Genomic DNA, 18,097 nt, shown 5'->3' with positions numbered 1-18,097 from the left:
GGGTGGACAGGTGAAGAGTGATGGGGGTGGACAGGTGAGGAGTGATGGGGGTGGACAGGTGAGGAGTGATGGGGTTGGACAGGTGAGGAGTGAAGGGGGTGGACAGGTGAGGAGTGATGGGGGTGGACAGGTGAGGAGTGAAGGAGTTGGACAGGTGAGGAGTGAAGGAGTTGGACAGGTAAGGAGTGAAGGAGTTGGACAGGTGAGGAGTGAAGGAGTTGGACAGGTGAGGAGTGATGGGGGTGGACAGGTGAGGAGTGAAGGAGTTGGACAGGTGAGGAGTGATGGGGGTGGACAGGTGAGGAATGAAGGAGTTGGACAGGTGAGGAGTGAGGGGGTTGGACAGGTGACGAGTGATGGGGGTGGACAGGTGAGGAGTGATGGGGGTGGACAGGTGAGGAGTGATGGGGTTGGACAGGTGAGGAGTGAAGGTGCGAGAGGTAGGGTTGATATGGTGGCCCCCCAATCAAGACCTTTGTCTTCTCCTGCCCCCCACCACCAGCCCCCCCCCCACCAGCCCCCCCCCCCCATCCACCAGGCCCCACCCACCACCAGGTTACTAAGGCCACAGCGAACACACAGACCACGTGTCCACGCACGTCTAGTCACCACAGCATTAGCGAGGCACGTGTTTCACGTTGTGTGTGTCCCTGACGCTGACGATGTTGATGACGATGTTGATGCTGATTAAGGGATGCACCTTGCTCTGTGACGTCATAGGGCCTCGTGTCCAGAGCGCGCGTTGCCCGCGCGCTAATTGGCGGAACCGGAGCCTAAATATAGCCACTAATTACACTCTCCAACTCTCTCCCTCCCTCCCTCCCTTTTTTACCATCAGAGGAAACAGGAAGATGCTTGATGTAGTCGGCACTTTGCTTCGTTCATCATTTCGGGTTTTTTTTCAATGCTTTGCTTTATGTAACCCTCCTCCTCTTTTCAAATTAAATATTTCACGCTCTGCTCTCCTTACCCCTTCCCTCTCTCTCTACCCCCTCCTCTCACTACTCTCTCTATGTCCCCCCTGTTTTCTCCCTCTCTCTCTCTCCATCTCTCACCCTCCACCTCCCCAATCCTCCTTTCCTCTAACTCTCCCTCCCTCTCTCGCTGTTCCTCCCTCCCTCTCTCTCATCTCTTGCCCAATAATCCCTTCCTCTGCTCTCCCTCCCTCCCTCTCGTTTCCTCCTTCTCCATCTCTCTCCCACTCTCCCCCCTCCCCTATCTTCAATTGCTCCCTCCCCTCTCGCCCACTCTCTAGCTCCCCCCACCCACCCACCCTCTCCCCCCACCCACCCACCCTCTCCCCCCACCCACCCACCCTCTCCCCCCACCCACCCAAACCTCTCCCCCCACCCACCCAAACCTCTCCCCCCACCCACCCAAACCTCTCCCCCCACCCACCGAAACCTCTCCCCCCACCCACCCAACCTCTCCCCCCACCCACCCAACCTCTCCCCCCACCCACCCAATCTCTCCCCCCACCCACCCAACCTCTCCCCCCACCCACCCACCCTCTCCCCCCAACCACCCAACCTCTCCCCCCACCCACCCTCTCCCCCCACCCACCCAACCTCTCCCCCCACCCACCCTCTCACCCCACCCACCCACCCTCTCCCCCCACCCACCCAACCTCTCCCCCCACCCACCCTCTCCCCCCACCCACCCAACCTCTCCCCCCACCCACCCACCCACCCTCTCCCCCTACCCTCTCTCTCTCCATCGCATTTCCTCTCTACCCCCCCCCATCCCCCTCCTATCGCCCCCCCCTCCCCTCCATCTATCCCTCCTCTTCCCTCCATCCCCTCTCTCCCTCGCACCAGGTAACTCATCGAGAGCTGCTGCCTCCCACTGTGACTACCTGGGTTCGATTCCCGCTCACAAAACCACATGTACAAAGATCCCCCGGGTAGCCTCCACAGGCTGATTTAGGGGCAAGTGCTGGAAGCGAGTGGCCAACACCACACGCACAACCAACAACAACAACAATAACTACAAACAAACAGCCACTAATTGCGGTTACGTCACCACGGCGCTTGTACCAGGCTATGTGCACGTTAAGGCCACGTTAAGTGTCAAACGCCCGCTGGCAGGAGGTCACGGGGCAGACCCAAGTGCCACGGGTCGACTGACTGAGATGACTGGCCGATGCACAGCCTGTGCCCCCTACTGTGCCAACCTGTTGTGCTTTAGCCACCCGGCACTCCGCTCGTTGTTGTGAGCGTCGCTCCTCCGCCCTCCGTTGTTGTTGTTGGAGGGCGACTACCTCCAACTGCCCAGCAGCGTCCTTCACGAGCCTCCTCCACAGAGGCCGATCTTGACACCGCTGGTACCAGTCATCGGCAAGTCCACTCAGCTCCACGTCCTCCCGTACCACATCACTCCATCTCTTCTCTAGCCCCGTGTCGCGCCCGTTCAGACACACACACACACATGCACACACAGACGCACAGACACACGCACAGGCAGGCACGAGAGGTGTGCTCCAGATTTTCTCGGTTAACCCCGTAACCGACAACCAGGCCGAGACAAGAAATATTTCGGAAGATCCCAAAATATTTTTTTGTTGTTGCTGTTGTTGAAGAATTCATTCCCAATGATGGAAGTGCGCGTTTGTTTTCCCGCCAAAAAAAGAAAAATCTGTGGTCCAGTGACGTCTTTTTACGCGCGCCAAAAAAAAACGGTGGCACGTGGAGTCCAGTGACGTAATTTTTTATCCCGTCAAAAAATAAAATTCGTGGCACGTCGAGTCCAGTGACGTCTTTTTATGAGCAACAAAAAAAAACGGTGGCACGTGGAGTCCAGTGACGTAAAACAAATGCCCGCCAAAAAAATGTCGGTGTCACGTGACGTCCAGTGACGTCACTTTCGTTGGCGGCCAGAGGCACGTGGGGGCGTGCAAACCGACCAGCGGCCAAACGATCTTAAGATCTTCACAAAGGTATAAAAAAAAATAAGATTACATTTTACCCTTTGTGACAAATAAACAGGTAGATTCATTTTGCAAGGCACCAAGTACTGCTTTAACCACGCACACAGCACTTGTGGTGAACATGCAAACAGACATTGCCCCGATAATAAATGTGCATTGTCTTTGAAACTGATGGGCCTACACCAGAGACAACAGCCTTCTTTGTACCCTGATCTCACTACCAGTGCCAGACCAGAGACTAACGCCAAACGGCGAACAGCACAAGGACCATGCCGTATATTACCAGATTTTAGTTAGCATGTTCACCACAAGTACTGTGTGTGGTAAATGCAGACTTGAATCCTTGCCAAATGTATATACTTTGTGTTTGAACATCTTAACACAGCTCGTGTTTTATTCCCAGAAAGGGCAAAACCTATTCTCATTTTTTCAAACTTTGATGCTGGCAACAACAAAAAAGGTCCGATGATATATTCACAAAGTTTCCAGGATAACCAAAAAAATACATGATGCAAAGACAAAGGTTCCCAGTGTAGCCCAACACAGCCTGTTTGGGGCAAGTGCTGTTACCGGGTACCTATGAAGGCTGGCACGGCGCACGAGCGGGTGGGTGACCAGCACCACGCCGGGCCGAATTTGACGCCGAGTTGACCTAGAGGAGGCCCAGAGCCGGTTCAAATCATCGTCGCTCATGTCCTGTAGCCGGGTTCGTGGCGCAGGGCGTCGCTAACCGCTACACTAAGTACACTAAGTACACACATACATACGTGTACACACACCCAGGCGTGCACACAAAGACAAAGACCCCCCGTATAGCTTTAACAGATTTGCGGCAAGTGCTGTTAGTGAGCACTTATGAAGAGCCGGCACGGCACACGAAGGGGTGGGTGGCCAGCATCACGCCAGACCGCCTTTGTCTTCCCCAGTGACGATGTTTACACACCGCACCAGGTACTCATTTGAGGCTGAGTCGACCTAGGGAATGCCCAGGACCGGTTCAATTAATCGTCACTGGGTGTTGGCCGTGAGCGGGAATCGAACTCGTGCCGCCGGGTTTCTTCGCGCAGCGCGCTAACCGCTACACTACCACACCCACGCGTACACACACACACACACGCCTACACACACACACGTGCACACACTTACACATACGTGCACACACTTACACACACGTGCACACACTTGTACACACGTGCACACACTTGTACACACTTGTACACACGTGCACGCACACTGGCATTGCGCCCACAGCCGCCTCTCTGTGGCTGCAACAGAAGCCATGTGGAGCGAGCCGCAGCCATAGGTCGTCCTCACCCCCCCGCCCCCACCGCTTCACCCTCCAGGCACACCACTACACGCCCCCCACACACACTCACCGCTCAGCCCGATACGCTTGCCACACTCACCACTACACCCCCCCCCCCACACACTCATCCCGATACCCACACACTCACCACCACACTCACCACTGAACTCAATACCCCACACACACACACACAACCCCCCCCAATCCCCCCAACCCACAGCGCTTAGAAGTTAAACCACAAGGCACGGGCGCGCATTCTACCCCCACCCCTCGCTTCACCAGCAGCATCATCAGCATCTTCACGATGACTAATTCATCATCAGCATCATCAGCATATTCATGATGACCAATTCATCATCAGCATCATCGGAATGACCATCACCACCAAGCAACAGAATCAGCATCCTCAGCATCTTCATGATGACTAATTCATCATCAGCATCTTCATGATAACTGATTCATCATCAGCAGCATCATCATCAGCATCTTCATGATGACTAATCCATCATCAGCGTCATCAGAATGACCATCACCACTAAGCAGCAGAATCAGCATCATTGTCCGATGACGCAATCATCATCATCAAATGGCCCCAATGATCCATCATCGTCGTCATCATCGTCGTCATCATCGTCGTCATCATCGTCGTCATCATCGTCACGTCCGGAGCCCCAGGGACAGAGGACGCCGCGTGCCGGCATCGTCACGAGGCGGTGGAAGGGCAGAATGAGCGGGAAGTGGTGGTGGTGGTGGTGGTGGAAGTGGTGGAACTGGTGGTGGAAGTGGAGGTGGAGGTGGTGGTGGAAGTGGTGGAAGTGGTGGTGGAAGTGGTGGAAGTGGTGGAAGTGGTGGTGGAAGTGGTGGTGGTAGTGGTGCTGGTGGTGGAAGTGGTGGTGGAGGTGGTGGAAGTGGTAGTGGAAGTGGTGGTGGTGATGGAGGTGGTGGTGGAAGTGGTGGTGGAGGTGGTGGTGTAAGTGGTGGTGAAGGTGGTGGTGGTGGTGGTGTAAGTGGAGGTGGTGGTGGAAGTGGTGGTGGAGGTGGTGGTGGTGGAAGTGGTGGTGGAAGTGGTGGTGGTGGAAGTGGTGGTGGTGGAAGTGGTGGTGGTGGAAGTGGTGGTGGTGGAAGTGGTGATGGAGGTGGCGGTGATGGAGGTGGCGATGATGGAGGTGGCGATGATGGAGGTGGCGATGATGGAGGTGGCGATGATGGAGGTGGCGATGATGGAGGTGGCGATGATGGAGGTGGCGATGATGGAGGTGGCGATGATGGAGGTGGCGATGATGGAGGTGGCGATGATGGAGGTGCGATGATGGAGGTGGCGATGATGGAGGTGGTGATGATGGAGGTGGTGATGATGATGGTGATGGAGGTGATGGAGGTGATGATGATGGAGGTGGCGATGATGATGATGATGATGGAGGTGGCGATGACGATGATGGAGGTGGCGATGATGGAGGTGGCGATGATGGAGGTGGCGATGGAGGTGGCGATGATGGAGGTGGCGATGATGGAGGTGGCGATGATGGAGGTGGCGATGATGGAGGTGGCGATGATGGAGGTGGCGATGATGGAGGTGGCGATGATGGAGGTGGCGATGATGGAGGTGGCGATGATGGAGGTGGTGATGATGGTGATGGAGGTGATGATGATGGAGGTGGCGATGATGATGGAGGTGGCGATGATGATGATGATGGAGGTGGCGATGATGGAGGTGGCGATGATGGAGGTGGCGATGATGGAGGTGGCGATGATGGAGGCGGCGATGATGGAGGCGACGATGATGGAGGCGGCGATGATGGAGGCGGCGATGATGGAGGCGGCGATGATGGAGGTGGCGATGATGGCGGTGGCGGTGGTAATGATGATGTAGCAGGTGCCGGGACGCGTGACTCCATTATTGGAGAGTGCACGCGATCACCGTGCACTCTCCAACAAGTAAGTGGGAGAGAGACGACAGAGGAGCGGGCAGGAGTCGATGTCACCACGTCCCCTCGACGTGGCCACGAGAGGACACGCGGGGGACCGTTCCACAACGCACAAAGCTCCCCCGCGTAGCCTCGACAGACTGTTGGGGCAAGCGCTGTTAGCGAGTAGCAGCGCCTACGAAGGCCGGCACGGCTACTCAACGATGGGAATGCGGCCACCACCACCACCACCATCACGCCCGGCCGCCTTCATCTCCTGTTGCGGCGATGTTTACGCATCGCGCCAGGGGAAATCTAACTCAGGCCGCCGGGTTCGTAGCGGTTTAGCTCGTTTCACGGTCGCGCGCGCGAGACATGACCTGGGATAGAACTTCAACCGTGGGGGACGGGAGCGAGTATGTGGAGGGTGACTCGAGGGAGGATGGACGCGGGGAGAGGTGGACAACTGGAGGACGACACGGAGGGAGGAGACAAAGGGCGACCGAGCGATGTCCACTCGTGACGCACGGGTAGTCGCTCGCTCTCGTGGAGAGAGGACGACTCAGAGAGAGGGGGCGACTCAGAGAGAGAGAACGACTCGGAGAGAGAACGACTCAGAGAGAGAGAGAACGACGCAAGAGAGAGAAGGGGGGACGACTCCGAGAGGGGACGACTCAAATAGAGGACGACTCAGAGAGAGAGAAGACGACTCAGAGAGAAAGGACGACTCAGCAGCATGAGCCACGCGCGCGTGAAGAGCCGACGCTACTGGGCAATCACCCAGGCTGAGGTCCTCTATATATCATCGTCGTCGTTGTCATCATCATCGTCGTCATCGTCGTCGTCATCGTGGTCGTCGTCGTCATCATCGTCGTCGTCGTCATCATCGTCGTCGTCATCATCGTCGTCGTCATCATCGTCGTCATCATCATCAAGGTGTCATCATCATCAAGGTGTCATCATCATCGTCGTCATCATCAAGATGTCATCATCATCGTTGTCATCATCATCAAGGTGTCATCATCATCAAGGTGTCATCATCATCGTCATCATCATCATCAAGGTGTCATCATCATCGTCGTCATCATCATCATCATCAAGGTGTCATCATCATCGTGTCATCATTATCGTCGTCATCATCATCAAGGTGTCATCATCATCGTTATCATCGTCAAGGTGTCATCATCATCGTCGTCTTCATCATCAAGGTGTCATCGTCATCATCATCAAGGTGTCATCATCATCGTCATCATCATCAAGGTGTCATCATCATCATCGTCGTCATCATCAAGGTGTCATCATCATCGTCGTCATCATCAAGGTGGCATCATCATCATCGTCGTCGTCAGCGTAAAGGTGTCATCATCATCAAGGTGTCATCATCGTCGTCGTCATCATCAAGGTGTCATCATCATCGTCGTCAAGGTGTCACTATCATCATCGTCGTCATCAAGGTGTCATCATCATCGTCGTCATCGTCAAGGTGTCATCATCATCGTCAAGGTGTCATCATCATCGTCATCATCAAGGTGTCATCATCATCATCATCAAGGTGTCATCATCATCATCGTCATCATCAAGGTGTCATCATCATCGTCGTCATCATCAAGGTGTCATCATTATCGTCGTCATCATCATCAAGGTGTCATCATCATCATCATCATCGTCGTCATCATCATCAAGGTGTTATCGGGTAATTAACGAGCGCATTCACACGCATGCGGGAGGGGTAGATGAACGAGCGAACCGCGGGACCCGTGACAAACAAACGGAAAACCCGCGCAGGTACCACTCCAAGACTCGCCGAGCAGAGGAAGGGAGAGAGAGCGAGAGCGAGAGACGTGGGGAGAGAGAGAGAGAGCGAGAGACGTGGGGAGAGAGAGAGAGCGGGAGACGTGGGCACAGAGAGAGAGCGAGAGACGTGGGCACAGAGATAGAGAGAGACGTGGGCACAGAGAGAGCGAGAGACGTGGGCACAGAGAGAGAGAGCGAGAGACGTGGACACAGAGAGAGCGGGAGACATGGGCACAGAGAGAGAGAGACGTGGACACAGAGAGACAGAGAGACGTAGACACAGAGAGAGCGAGATACGTGGGCACAGAGAGAGCGAGAGACGTGGGCACAGAGAGAGAGAGCGAGAGACGTGGACACAGAGAGAGAGAGACGTGGGCACAGAGAGAGAGAGAGACGTGGGCACAGAGAGAGAGAGCGAGAGACGTGGACACAGAGAGAGAGAGACGTGGACACAGAGAGAGAGAGAGAGAGACAGAGAGACGTAGACACAGATAGAGAGAGACGTGGGCACAGAGAGAGCGGGAGACGTGGACACAGAGATAGAGAGAGACGTGGGCACAGAGAGAGCGAGAGACGTGGGCACAGAGAGAGCGGGAGACGTGGACAGAGAGAGAGAGACGTGGACACAGAGCGAGAGACGTGGACACAGAGAGAGCGAGAGACGTGGGCACAGAGAGAGCGAGAGACGTGGACACAGAGAGCGGGAGACGTGGACACAGAGAGCGGGAGACGTGGACACAGAGAGCGGGAGACGTGGACAGAGAGAGCGAGAGACGTGGGCACAGAGAGAGACGTGGGAGACGTGGACACAGAGAGCGGGAGACGTGGGCACAGAGAGAGCGAGAGACGTGGACACAGAGAGAGAGAGAGACGTGGACACAGAGAGCGGGAGAGACGTGGACACAGCGGGAGACGTGGACACAGCGGGAGACGTGGACACAGAGAGAGCGAGAGACGTGGACACAGAGAGCGAGAGACGTGGACGCAGAGAGAGCGAGAGACGTGGACACAGAGAGCGAGAGACGTGGACGCAGAGAGAGCGGGAGACGTGGACACAGAGAGCGGGAGACGTGGACACAGAGAGCGGGAGACGTGGACACAGAGAGAGAGAGCGACGTGGACACAGAGAGGGAGAGACGTAGACACAGAGAGAGACGTGGGCACAGAGAGAGCGAGAGCCGTGGACAGAGAGAGCGAGAGACGTGGACAGAGAGAGAGCGAGAGACGTGGACAGAGAGAGAGAGAGACGTGGACACAGATAGAGTGAGACGTGGACACAGAGAGAGAGACGTGGACACAGAGAGAGCGAGAGACGTGGACACAGAGAGAGCGAGAGACGTGGGCACAGAGAGAGAGAGACGTGGGCACAGAGAGAGCGAGAGACGTGGGCACAGAGAGAGAGAGACGTGGACACAGAGAGAGACGTGGACACAGAGAGAGAGAGCGAGAGACGTGGGCACAGACAGAGAGAGAGACGTGGACACAGAGAGAGCGAGAGACGTGTGGAGAGAGAGGGGTGGGAGGAGGGAGACGTGGTGAGAGAGCGAGCCAGGAGAGAGCGAGGGAGGGAGGGAGAGTTTCCTTCCTCTCACCTTTACTGCGGCGCCCATGGCAGGAGCTGGAGAGACGAGAGGTGTCCCCCAACGGAATCACATCACCACCACCACCACCATCATCATCGCCATCACCACCACCACCATCATCATCGTCGTCGTCGTCGTCGTCCCACTTCGAGACCGGCCCATGCTCGTCCCGGCCGGGAGGCCTCCCCGCAGCCGCCACTCCCTTCCCACGAAGCTCGCGACCCCCCCTCTTCCTCCTCTCTTCCTCCTCCTCTCCTCCTCCTCTCTTCCTCGCCTCTCTCCTCCTCCTCTAGCTCAGTCCGCACGCTCTGCAAGGACGTTGCAATTCGCCCCCCTCCTCCTCCTCCTGCACCACTCTCAAACTAACCTGCTGCTGCTGCTGGGGGTGGTGTTCCCCTCTTGCCCTCTCTCTCGTCTCTCTCCTCCACTCTCTCTCCTCCTCTCTCTCCTCCTCTCTCCTCTCTCCTCCTCCTCTCTCCTCCTCCTCCTCTCTCCTCCTCCTCCTCTCTCCTCCTCTCTCCTCCTCCTCCTCTCTCCTCCTCCTCTCTCCTCCTCCTCCTCTCTCCTCCTCCTCTCTCCTCCTCCTCTCTCCTCCTCCTCTCTCCTCCTCCTCTCTCCTCCTCCTCTCTCCTCCTCCTCTCTCCTCCTCTCTCCTCCTCCTCTCTCCTCCTCTCCTCTCTTCCTCTCTCTCCACTTCCTCTCGCTCAGTCCGCACGCTCACGGCAGAACGTGGCAATTCGCTTCCTCGGCTCTCCTCCACAGCCGCAGCAGCCGCAAGGGGCACGGGAACTTCGTGGTTCTACTTCGTGGTTCTAATTGGGAGCGCTCAGCATTGGCGCGGCCCCTGCCACCGCAGCTGCTGCTGCTGATGATGATGATGTTGCTGATGATGATGTTGCTGATGATGATGCTGATGTTGCTGATGATGATGTTGTTGCAGCTTCTTCTGTTGCGCTTGCTGATGCTGCTGCTGATGATGCTGCTGCTACTGCTGATGATGATGATGTTGCTGATGATAATGATGTTGCTGATGATGATGCTGATGATGATGCTGCTGATGATGTTGTTGCAGCTTCTTCTGTTGCGCTTGCTGCTACTGCTGCTGATGATGATGCTGCTGCTGATGATGATGCTGCTGATGATGATGCTGCTGATGATGCTACTACTGCTGATGATGATGTTGCTGATGATGATGATGTTGCTGCTGATGATGATGTTGCTGATGATGATGATGCTGATGATGATGTTGTTGCAGCTTCTTCTGTTGCGCTTGCTGCTACTGCTGCTGATGATGATGCTGCTACTGCTGATGATGTTGCTGCTGCTGATGATGTTGCTGCTGATGATGATGTTGCTGCTGCTGATGTTGCTGATGATGATGTTGCTGCTGCTGATGATGATGCTGCTGCTGATGATGATGTTGCTGCTGATGTGCAGCTTCTTCTGTTGCACTTGCTGCTGATGATGATGATGTTGCTGCTGATGATGCTGCTGCTGATGATGTTGCTGTTGATGATGATGCTGCTGTTGATGATGTTGTCGCTGCAGCTTCTTGTTCTGTTGCACTTGTGCTGATGATGATGGTGTTGTTGTTGTTGTTGCTGCTGCTGCTGTTGATGATGTTGTTGTTGTTGTTGTAGCTGCTCCCCGATGTCTCTTGCCGACGCCGATGATGACGACGATGTTGTTGTTGACGACGTTGTTGTTGTTGTTGCTGCTGCTACAGGCCACGCGTTCCTTGCGCAATCTGAAGAGGATCGAAGTCTCAATGAGTCGCTTCGCACTTCGTCACATTCAACAACAAACGCCGACGGGACCTTTGGGGATACTGCTGATGATGATGCTGATTATGATGACGACGATGTCGACACTGCTGCTGCTGATGATGATGCTGCTGATGATCATAATGACTATGCCGCTAGCTACTGCTGCTGCTGATGATTGTAATGATGATGATTGTGATAATTGTGATGATGATTGTGATGATGATGATGATTGTGATGATGGTGGAGGCACGATGGCGCTAGAGGCAGGTTTGTCAGGCACGGGGAGGAGATACTGGATGGAGTGTGCCGTGCCGTGCCGTGGTGTACCCGTGCCGTGCCGTGGTGTACCCGTGCCGTGGTGTACCCGTGCCGTGGTGTACCCGTGCCGTGGTGTACCCGTGCCGTGGTGTACCCGTGCCGTGGTGTACCCGTGCCGTGGTGTACCCGTGCCGTGGTGTACCCGTGCCGTGGTGTACCCGTGCCGTGGTGTACCCGTGCCGTGGTGTACCCGTGCCGTGGTGTACCCGTGCCGTGGTGTACCCGTGCCGTGCCGTGGTGTACCCGTGCCGTGCCGTGGTGTACCCGTGCCGTGCCGTGGTGTACCCGTGCCCGTGGTGTACCCGTGCCGTGGTGTACACGTGCCGTGGTGTACCCGTGCCGTGGTGTACCCGTGCCGTGGTGTACCCGTGCCGTGGTGTACCCGTGCCGTGGTGTACCCGTGCCGTGGTGTACCCGTGCCGTGGTGTACCCGTGCCGTGGTGTACCCGTGCCGCTTGCCGGTAGCGGCGCTGCGCGCGTCTCGAGATGCCGCGCCGAGTGAGCGCGGAGTGGCGCGCGGGGCCGATTTTATCCGGGGGCTCCGCGGGGGAGAGGGGGGGAATGGGGGGAGGAGAGCGGGCAGGGGGATTGGGGGGAGGGGTGAGTCACGGGCGCGCGCGCGAGGGGCAGGGAGGCGCGCGAGCTTCCTCTTAACGCAGAGATACACACAGAGATAGAGATAGACACAGAGATAGACACAGAGATAGAGATACACATAGAGATACACACAGAGATAGATACACACAGAGATACACACAGAGATAGAGATACACACAGAGATACACACAGAGATAGATACACACAGAGATACACACAGAGATAGAGATAGACACAGAGATAGAGATACACATAGAGATACACACAGAGATACACACAGAGATAGAGATAGACACAGAGATAGAGATACACACAGGGATACACACAGAGATAGAGATACACATAGAGATACACACAGAGATACACAGAGATAGAGATACACACAGAGATAGAGATACACACAGAGATAGAGATACACACAGAGATACACACAGAGACAGAGATACACACAGAGATACACACAGAGATAGAGATACACACAGAGATAGAGATACACACAGAGATAGAGATACACACAGAGATACACACAGAGACAGAGATACACACAGATATACACACAGAGATACACACAGAGACAGAGATACACACAGAGATACACACAGAGATAGAGATACACACAAAGATACACACAGAGATAGAGATACACACAGAGATACACACAGAGATAGAGATACACACAGAGATACACACAGAGATAGAGATAGACACAGAGATAGAGATACACACAGAGATACACACAGAGATACACACAGAGATAGAGATAGACACAGATAGAGATACACAGAGCGATACACACAGAGATAGAGATACACACAGAGATACACACAGAGATAGAGATACACACAGAGATACACGCAGAGATAGAGATACACACAGAGATACACACAGAGATACACAGAGAGATAGAGATACACACAGAGACAGAGATACACACAGAGATACACACAGAGATATAGATACACGCAGAGATAGAGATATACACAGAGATACACACAGAGATACACACAGAGATACACACAGAGATACACACAGAGATAGAGATACACATAGAGATACACACAGAGATAGAGATACACAGAGATACACGCAGAGATACACACAGAGATAGAGATACACACAGAGATACACACAGAGATACACGCAGAGATAGAGATACACACAGAGATACACACAGAGATACACAGAGAGATAGAGATACACACAGAGACAGAGATACACACAGAGATACACACAGAGATATAGATACACGCAGAGATAGAGATATACACAGAGATACACACAGAGATAGAGATACACACAGAGATACACACAGAGATACACACAGAGATAGAGATACACATAGAGATACACACAGAGATAGAGATACACAGAGATACACGCAGAGATACACACAGAGATAGAGATACACACAGAGATACACACAGAGATACACGCAGAGATAGAGATACACACAGAGATAGAGATACACATAGAGATACACACAGAGATGGAGATACACATAGAGATACACACATCTCTATGTGTATCTCTATCTCTGTGTCTATCTCTATCTCTGTGTGTATCTCTGTGTGTATCAGAGATAGAGATACACAGAGATACACACAGAGATACATACAGAGATAGAGATACACACAGAGATACACACAGAGATAGAGATGCACACAGAGATACACACAGAGATAGAGATACACACAGAGATGGAGATACACATAGAGATACACACATCTCTATGTGTATCTCTATCTCTGTGTCTATCTCTGTGTGTATCTCTGTGTGTATCAGAGATAGAGATACACAGAGATACACACAGAGATAGAGATACACACAGAGATACACACAGAGATAGAGATACACACAGAGATAGAGATACACACAGAGATAGAGATACACACAGAGATAGAGATACACAGACAGAGATACGCACACAAATAAACACAAAGACAAAGATCCCCTGTATAGTCTTAACAGACTGTAGGGGCAAGTGCTGTCAGCGAGTAGCACCTATGAAGGTCGGAACAGCACACGAGGGGGTTAGTGGCCAACACCACGTCCGGCCGCCTTTGTCTCCCCTAGTGGCGATGCTTACTACACACCGCACCAGGTACTAATTTGAGGCTGAGTCGACCTAGGGAAGGCAAAGGACCGGTTCAGATCATCGTCACAGATACAGATAAACACACACAGATGCACATAGTGACAAAGATCCCCCGTATAGCCTTAACAGACTGTAGGGGCAAGTGCTGTTAGCGAGCACCTATGAAGGCCAGAACGGTACACGAAGGGGTGGGTGGCCAGCACCACGCCCGACCGCCTTTGTCTCCCTAGTGGCAATGTTTACACACCGCACCAGGTACTCATTTGAGGCTGAGTCGACCTAGGGGAGGCCCGGGACCGGTTCAGATAATTGTCACTGGTGTTGGCCGTGAGCGGGAATCGAACCCGGGTCGCTAGGTTCATAGCGCAGCGCGCTAACCGCTACACTATCGCTCCCCACACATAGTGACACACAGATACGCACACACACACACAGATACGCACACACACACACAGATACGCACACACACACACAGATACACACAGTGACACGTAGATATGCACACACAGAGAAACACACACACGCACGCACACAGAGATGCACACACAGAGATCTAACGCACACAGATGCAGCCTACACGAGCTATTGAAGTGTTCGAGGCGCGCACAGTGGGATGATTGTAGCGAGCAACAGTGCAAGGCCACCTTTGTCTCTCTAAGGCTGAGTCGACCTAGGCGTGGCCCAGACCCTGGTCAAACACACTGTGTAACAAGCACATTTTTTTTTGTCCCTGGGTAGTAAGTATTACTTCCTAATTGCTTATGCCTCAAAAGTGCAGAAAGTGGCTATTATTCCCCACAAACTTCGCTTTTGTGACGAGGGCATTGATATTTTGAAATGTAGCTATTTTCAATGAGAAAAGGGTGCGGAATTTGTGTCATTCCTTCACGTTAAGTCCCTGGTCATAAAAGCAAAGATTGCGGGGAACAAAAAGCCATTTTCTATACTTTTCAGGCATAAGCAATAAACAAAAATATAAAAACACTGAATACCCAGGAACAAAAATGCGTGGTACATAGTGTCAGTAATATTTACTTTGGCGCCCGATGTTAGCTGTGGCCGTCGAAATCGAAGGCTCCCCCCCCACCCCGCCCCCCCCCCCCGTTTTGTATCCACCCTTAATTTGGATATATTTTTTGTAAACAAAAAAATTAAATCATCATCATCATCATCGCCAGCCATGGTCAATCCACTGCTGGATGAAGGCCGCCGAGCCGCCTCCACCTCTCGCGATCCTGCGAAGTAACAAATCCAGAATCGGTAATTTCTACTTGCAGGAGGAATCCGATGAGCTATGAAGCTCTTGTCTGTTTGTTTTTCCTACGACAGATGTCCAGTAGGGGGCACGAACTTGCGCATTAACTCGACCTCGCTATCGCTCCGTCTCCTACACGCTGCCCCCCCCCCCCCCACCAGACGCACGCACGTTCCATCCCTTAGCTGCTGTTCCATTGTTAGTCTCGACCATCCTCAATCATCATCAACATCCCTCCTGGCCGGGACGCGTCCTGCCCAGGCTCCACTCGAACCCACGCGGGTTCTCGAGTCCACGTGTTCCTCTCCGGGTGCCACCGTCATCGTGGTCGATCCACTGCTCGATGAAGATCAACGTGAGGGTGCGTGTGTTCTCTCGTTCACGTGAATGAAAAATAACATCAAACGCATTCGTCAACACTGTAAATGACAGACGACGTGCCCGAAACGTCGCCAATCATATAGACGGAACATCAAACACAGTGCTGCTGCTGTTGTTGACGATGACACGGGTCGCTTTGAATTGTCAACCGAGACGCGTAAAGACAAAGATCCCCCGTGTAGCCTTTAGCAGACTGTTGGAGCAAGGGAGTAGCAGCGCCTATGCAGGCCGGCACGGTGACGCTGACGACACATCGCCATCATCATCAGGTTACTCATTCGAGGCTGAGTCGACCTAGGGAGGCCCAGGTAATCGCCGGTATCGTAGCGCGGTGCCCGTTCCACACTCACAACAACACACAACAAAGGCAAAGATCCCCCGTGTAGCCTGCAACAGACTGTAGGGGCAAGTGCTGCGAGCGAGCACCTATGAAGGCCGGAACGATAAACGAGGGGGTGGGTGGCCAGCACCACGCCCGACCGCCTTTGTCTCCCCAATGGCAATATTTACACACCGCACCAGGTACTCATTTGAGGCTGAGTCGACCTAGGGGAGGCCCAGGACCGGTTCAGATAAGATAATCTAACACCGGTGTTGGCCCTGAGCGGGAATCGAACCCGGGTGAGCAGGTTCGTAGCGCAGCGCGCTAACCGCTGCGCCACCTCTCCGCTTGACACACACACGCACACGCGCACACACACACACACAATCACTCGCATGTATAATGTATGATCTGCGGCTAGCTACGCGGTACAGATTGTGTGCTGTGTTTGTCGTTGTGTTGTGAGAGAGCGAGAGAGCGCGTTACGTAACAATCTGCTGGCGGGAGTAGCCCTGGAAGGAGTCTGAGCGCTCATCTCGAGCGAGTTGGCAAAACCTCATTAAAACCTAGGCCGCGTGGTAGAAGCAATGATCAATTTTAAAAAAATAGTATATAGGGGCCGTCCATAAATGACGTCATGCGATTTTGGACGATTTTCTAACCCCCCCCCCTCGTCACACAAAGTCAGACCCCCCACCCCCTCAAATATGACGTCACAAAGCACTGACCCCCCCCCCTCTGCCCCCCAAAACCATATTTCCATTTTGAAAATAAACCATGCTTCAAATCGCTTTAAACTATCGTCATTGTCGTGCGTGTTTAATGTGGCGCTGCACTCTGATGTTGTAAGAGTGTTGTTATAACAATTATATATTTATTTAAAGTTGCGCATTTTCACGTGACGTCACATTTCTCAAACTCCCCCCTCCTCGTCACACATCGTCACAAATGTCTGACCCCCCCCCCCAGGTGCGTGACGTCATTTATGGACGGCCCCATAGCCTATTAGCGAGTGGCATCACTCGCTATGAAGGCCGGCACGGCACACGAGGGGGTGGGGTGGCCAGCACCCACGCCCGGCCGCCTTTGTCTCCCTAGGCGCGATGTTCACTACACACAGCACCGGGTGCTCATTTGAGGCTGAGTCGACCTAGAGGGGGGGGGGGGCAGAACCGGTTCAGATAATCGTGTTGGCCGTGAGCGGGAATCGAACCCTGGTGGCCGGGTTCATAGCGCAGCAGCGTAGCGCTAACCGCTGCACCACCGCTCCCCACGCGCACACATACACAAAGACAAAGGTCCCCCGTATAGCCTTCAACGGGCTGTTTTGGGGGGCAAGTGCTGTTCGCGAGTTAACGCCGGCACGGCGCACGAGGGCTTGGGTGGCCAGCGCCATGCCCGGCCGCCTTTGTCTCCCCGCGTGGCGATGTTTGTACTCAATTCAGGCCGAGTCGACCTAGGGGAGGGAAGATCGTCATTGGCGTCGGTGGCCGTGAGCGGGAACCGCACAGCCTACCCCCATGAGGCTGCGCACACGCACACAGCTGTAGCAGCTGTAGCTGCTGTATGTGCAGTAGCGGCAGCTGTATCTGCAGTAGCAGCAGCTGTAGCTGCATTTGCAGCTGCAATAGCTCTATCTGCAGCAGCATTTTCTACAGCAGCAGCAGCAGCTGTATCTGCAGCTGTAGCTGCTACAGCTGTACCTGCAGAATTATCTGTAGCTGCTACAGCTGTACCTGTAGCAGCAGCTGTATCTGCAGGAGCAGCTGTAGCTTTCGCATGTGTAGATGTATCTGCAGCAGCAGCTGTATCTGCAGCAGCTGTTACTGTATCCGCAGCAGTAGCAGCTA

At 53.9% G+C, this 18,097-nt stretch overlaps 1 protein-coding gene across 1 annotated transcript in view; it reads right to left on the bottom strand.

Moving 5' to 3' along the window:
- LOC142906479 (uncharacterized) overlaps positions 1 to 10,007 on the bottom strand; it is a 30,432-nt gene extending 20,425 nt beyond the window's left edge. The window contains exon 1 of the mRNA XM_076054360.1: positions 9,523 to 10,007. Within this exon, the coding sequence (XP_075910475.1) occupies positions 9,523 to 9,540 (18 nt within the window). The 5' untranslated portion in view covers positions 9,541 to 10,007. The remainder of the gene's footprint in view (positions 1 to 9,522) is intronic.
- Between the last annotated feature and the right edge of the window lie 8,090 nt (positions 10,008 to 18,097).

Source organism: Petromyzon marinus, chromosome 65 (genome assembly GCF_048934315.1).
Source record: "Petromyzon marinus isolate PM22_M1 ecotype Great Lakes invasive population chromosome 65, UKy_Petmar_22M1.pri1.0, whole genome shotgun sequence".
NCBI lineage: Eukaryota > Metazoa > Chordata > Hyperoartia > Petromyzontiformes > Petromyzontidae > Petromyzon > Petromyzon marinus.
This window is presented reverse-complemented; position numbering and strand designations above follow the sequence as displayed.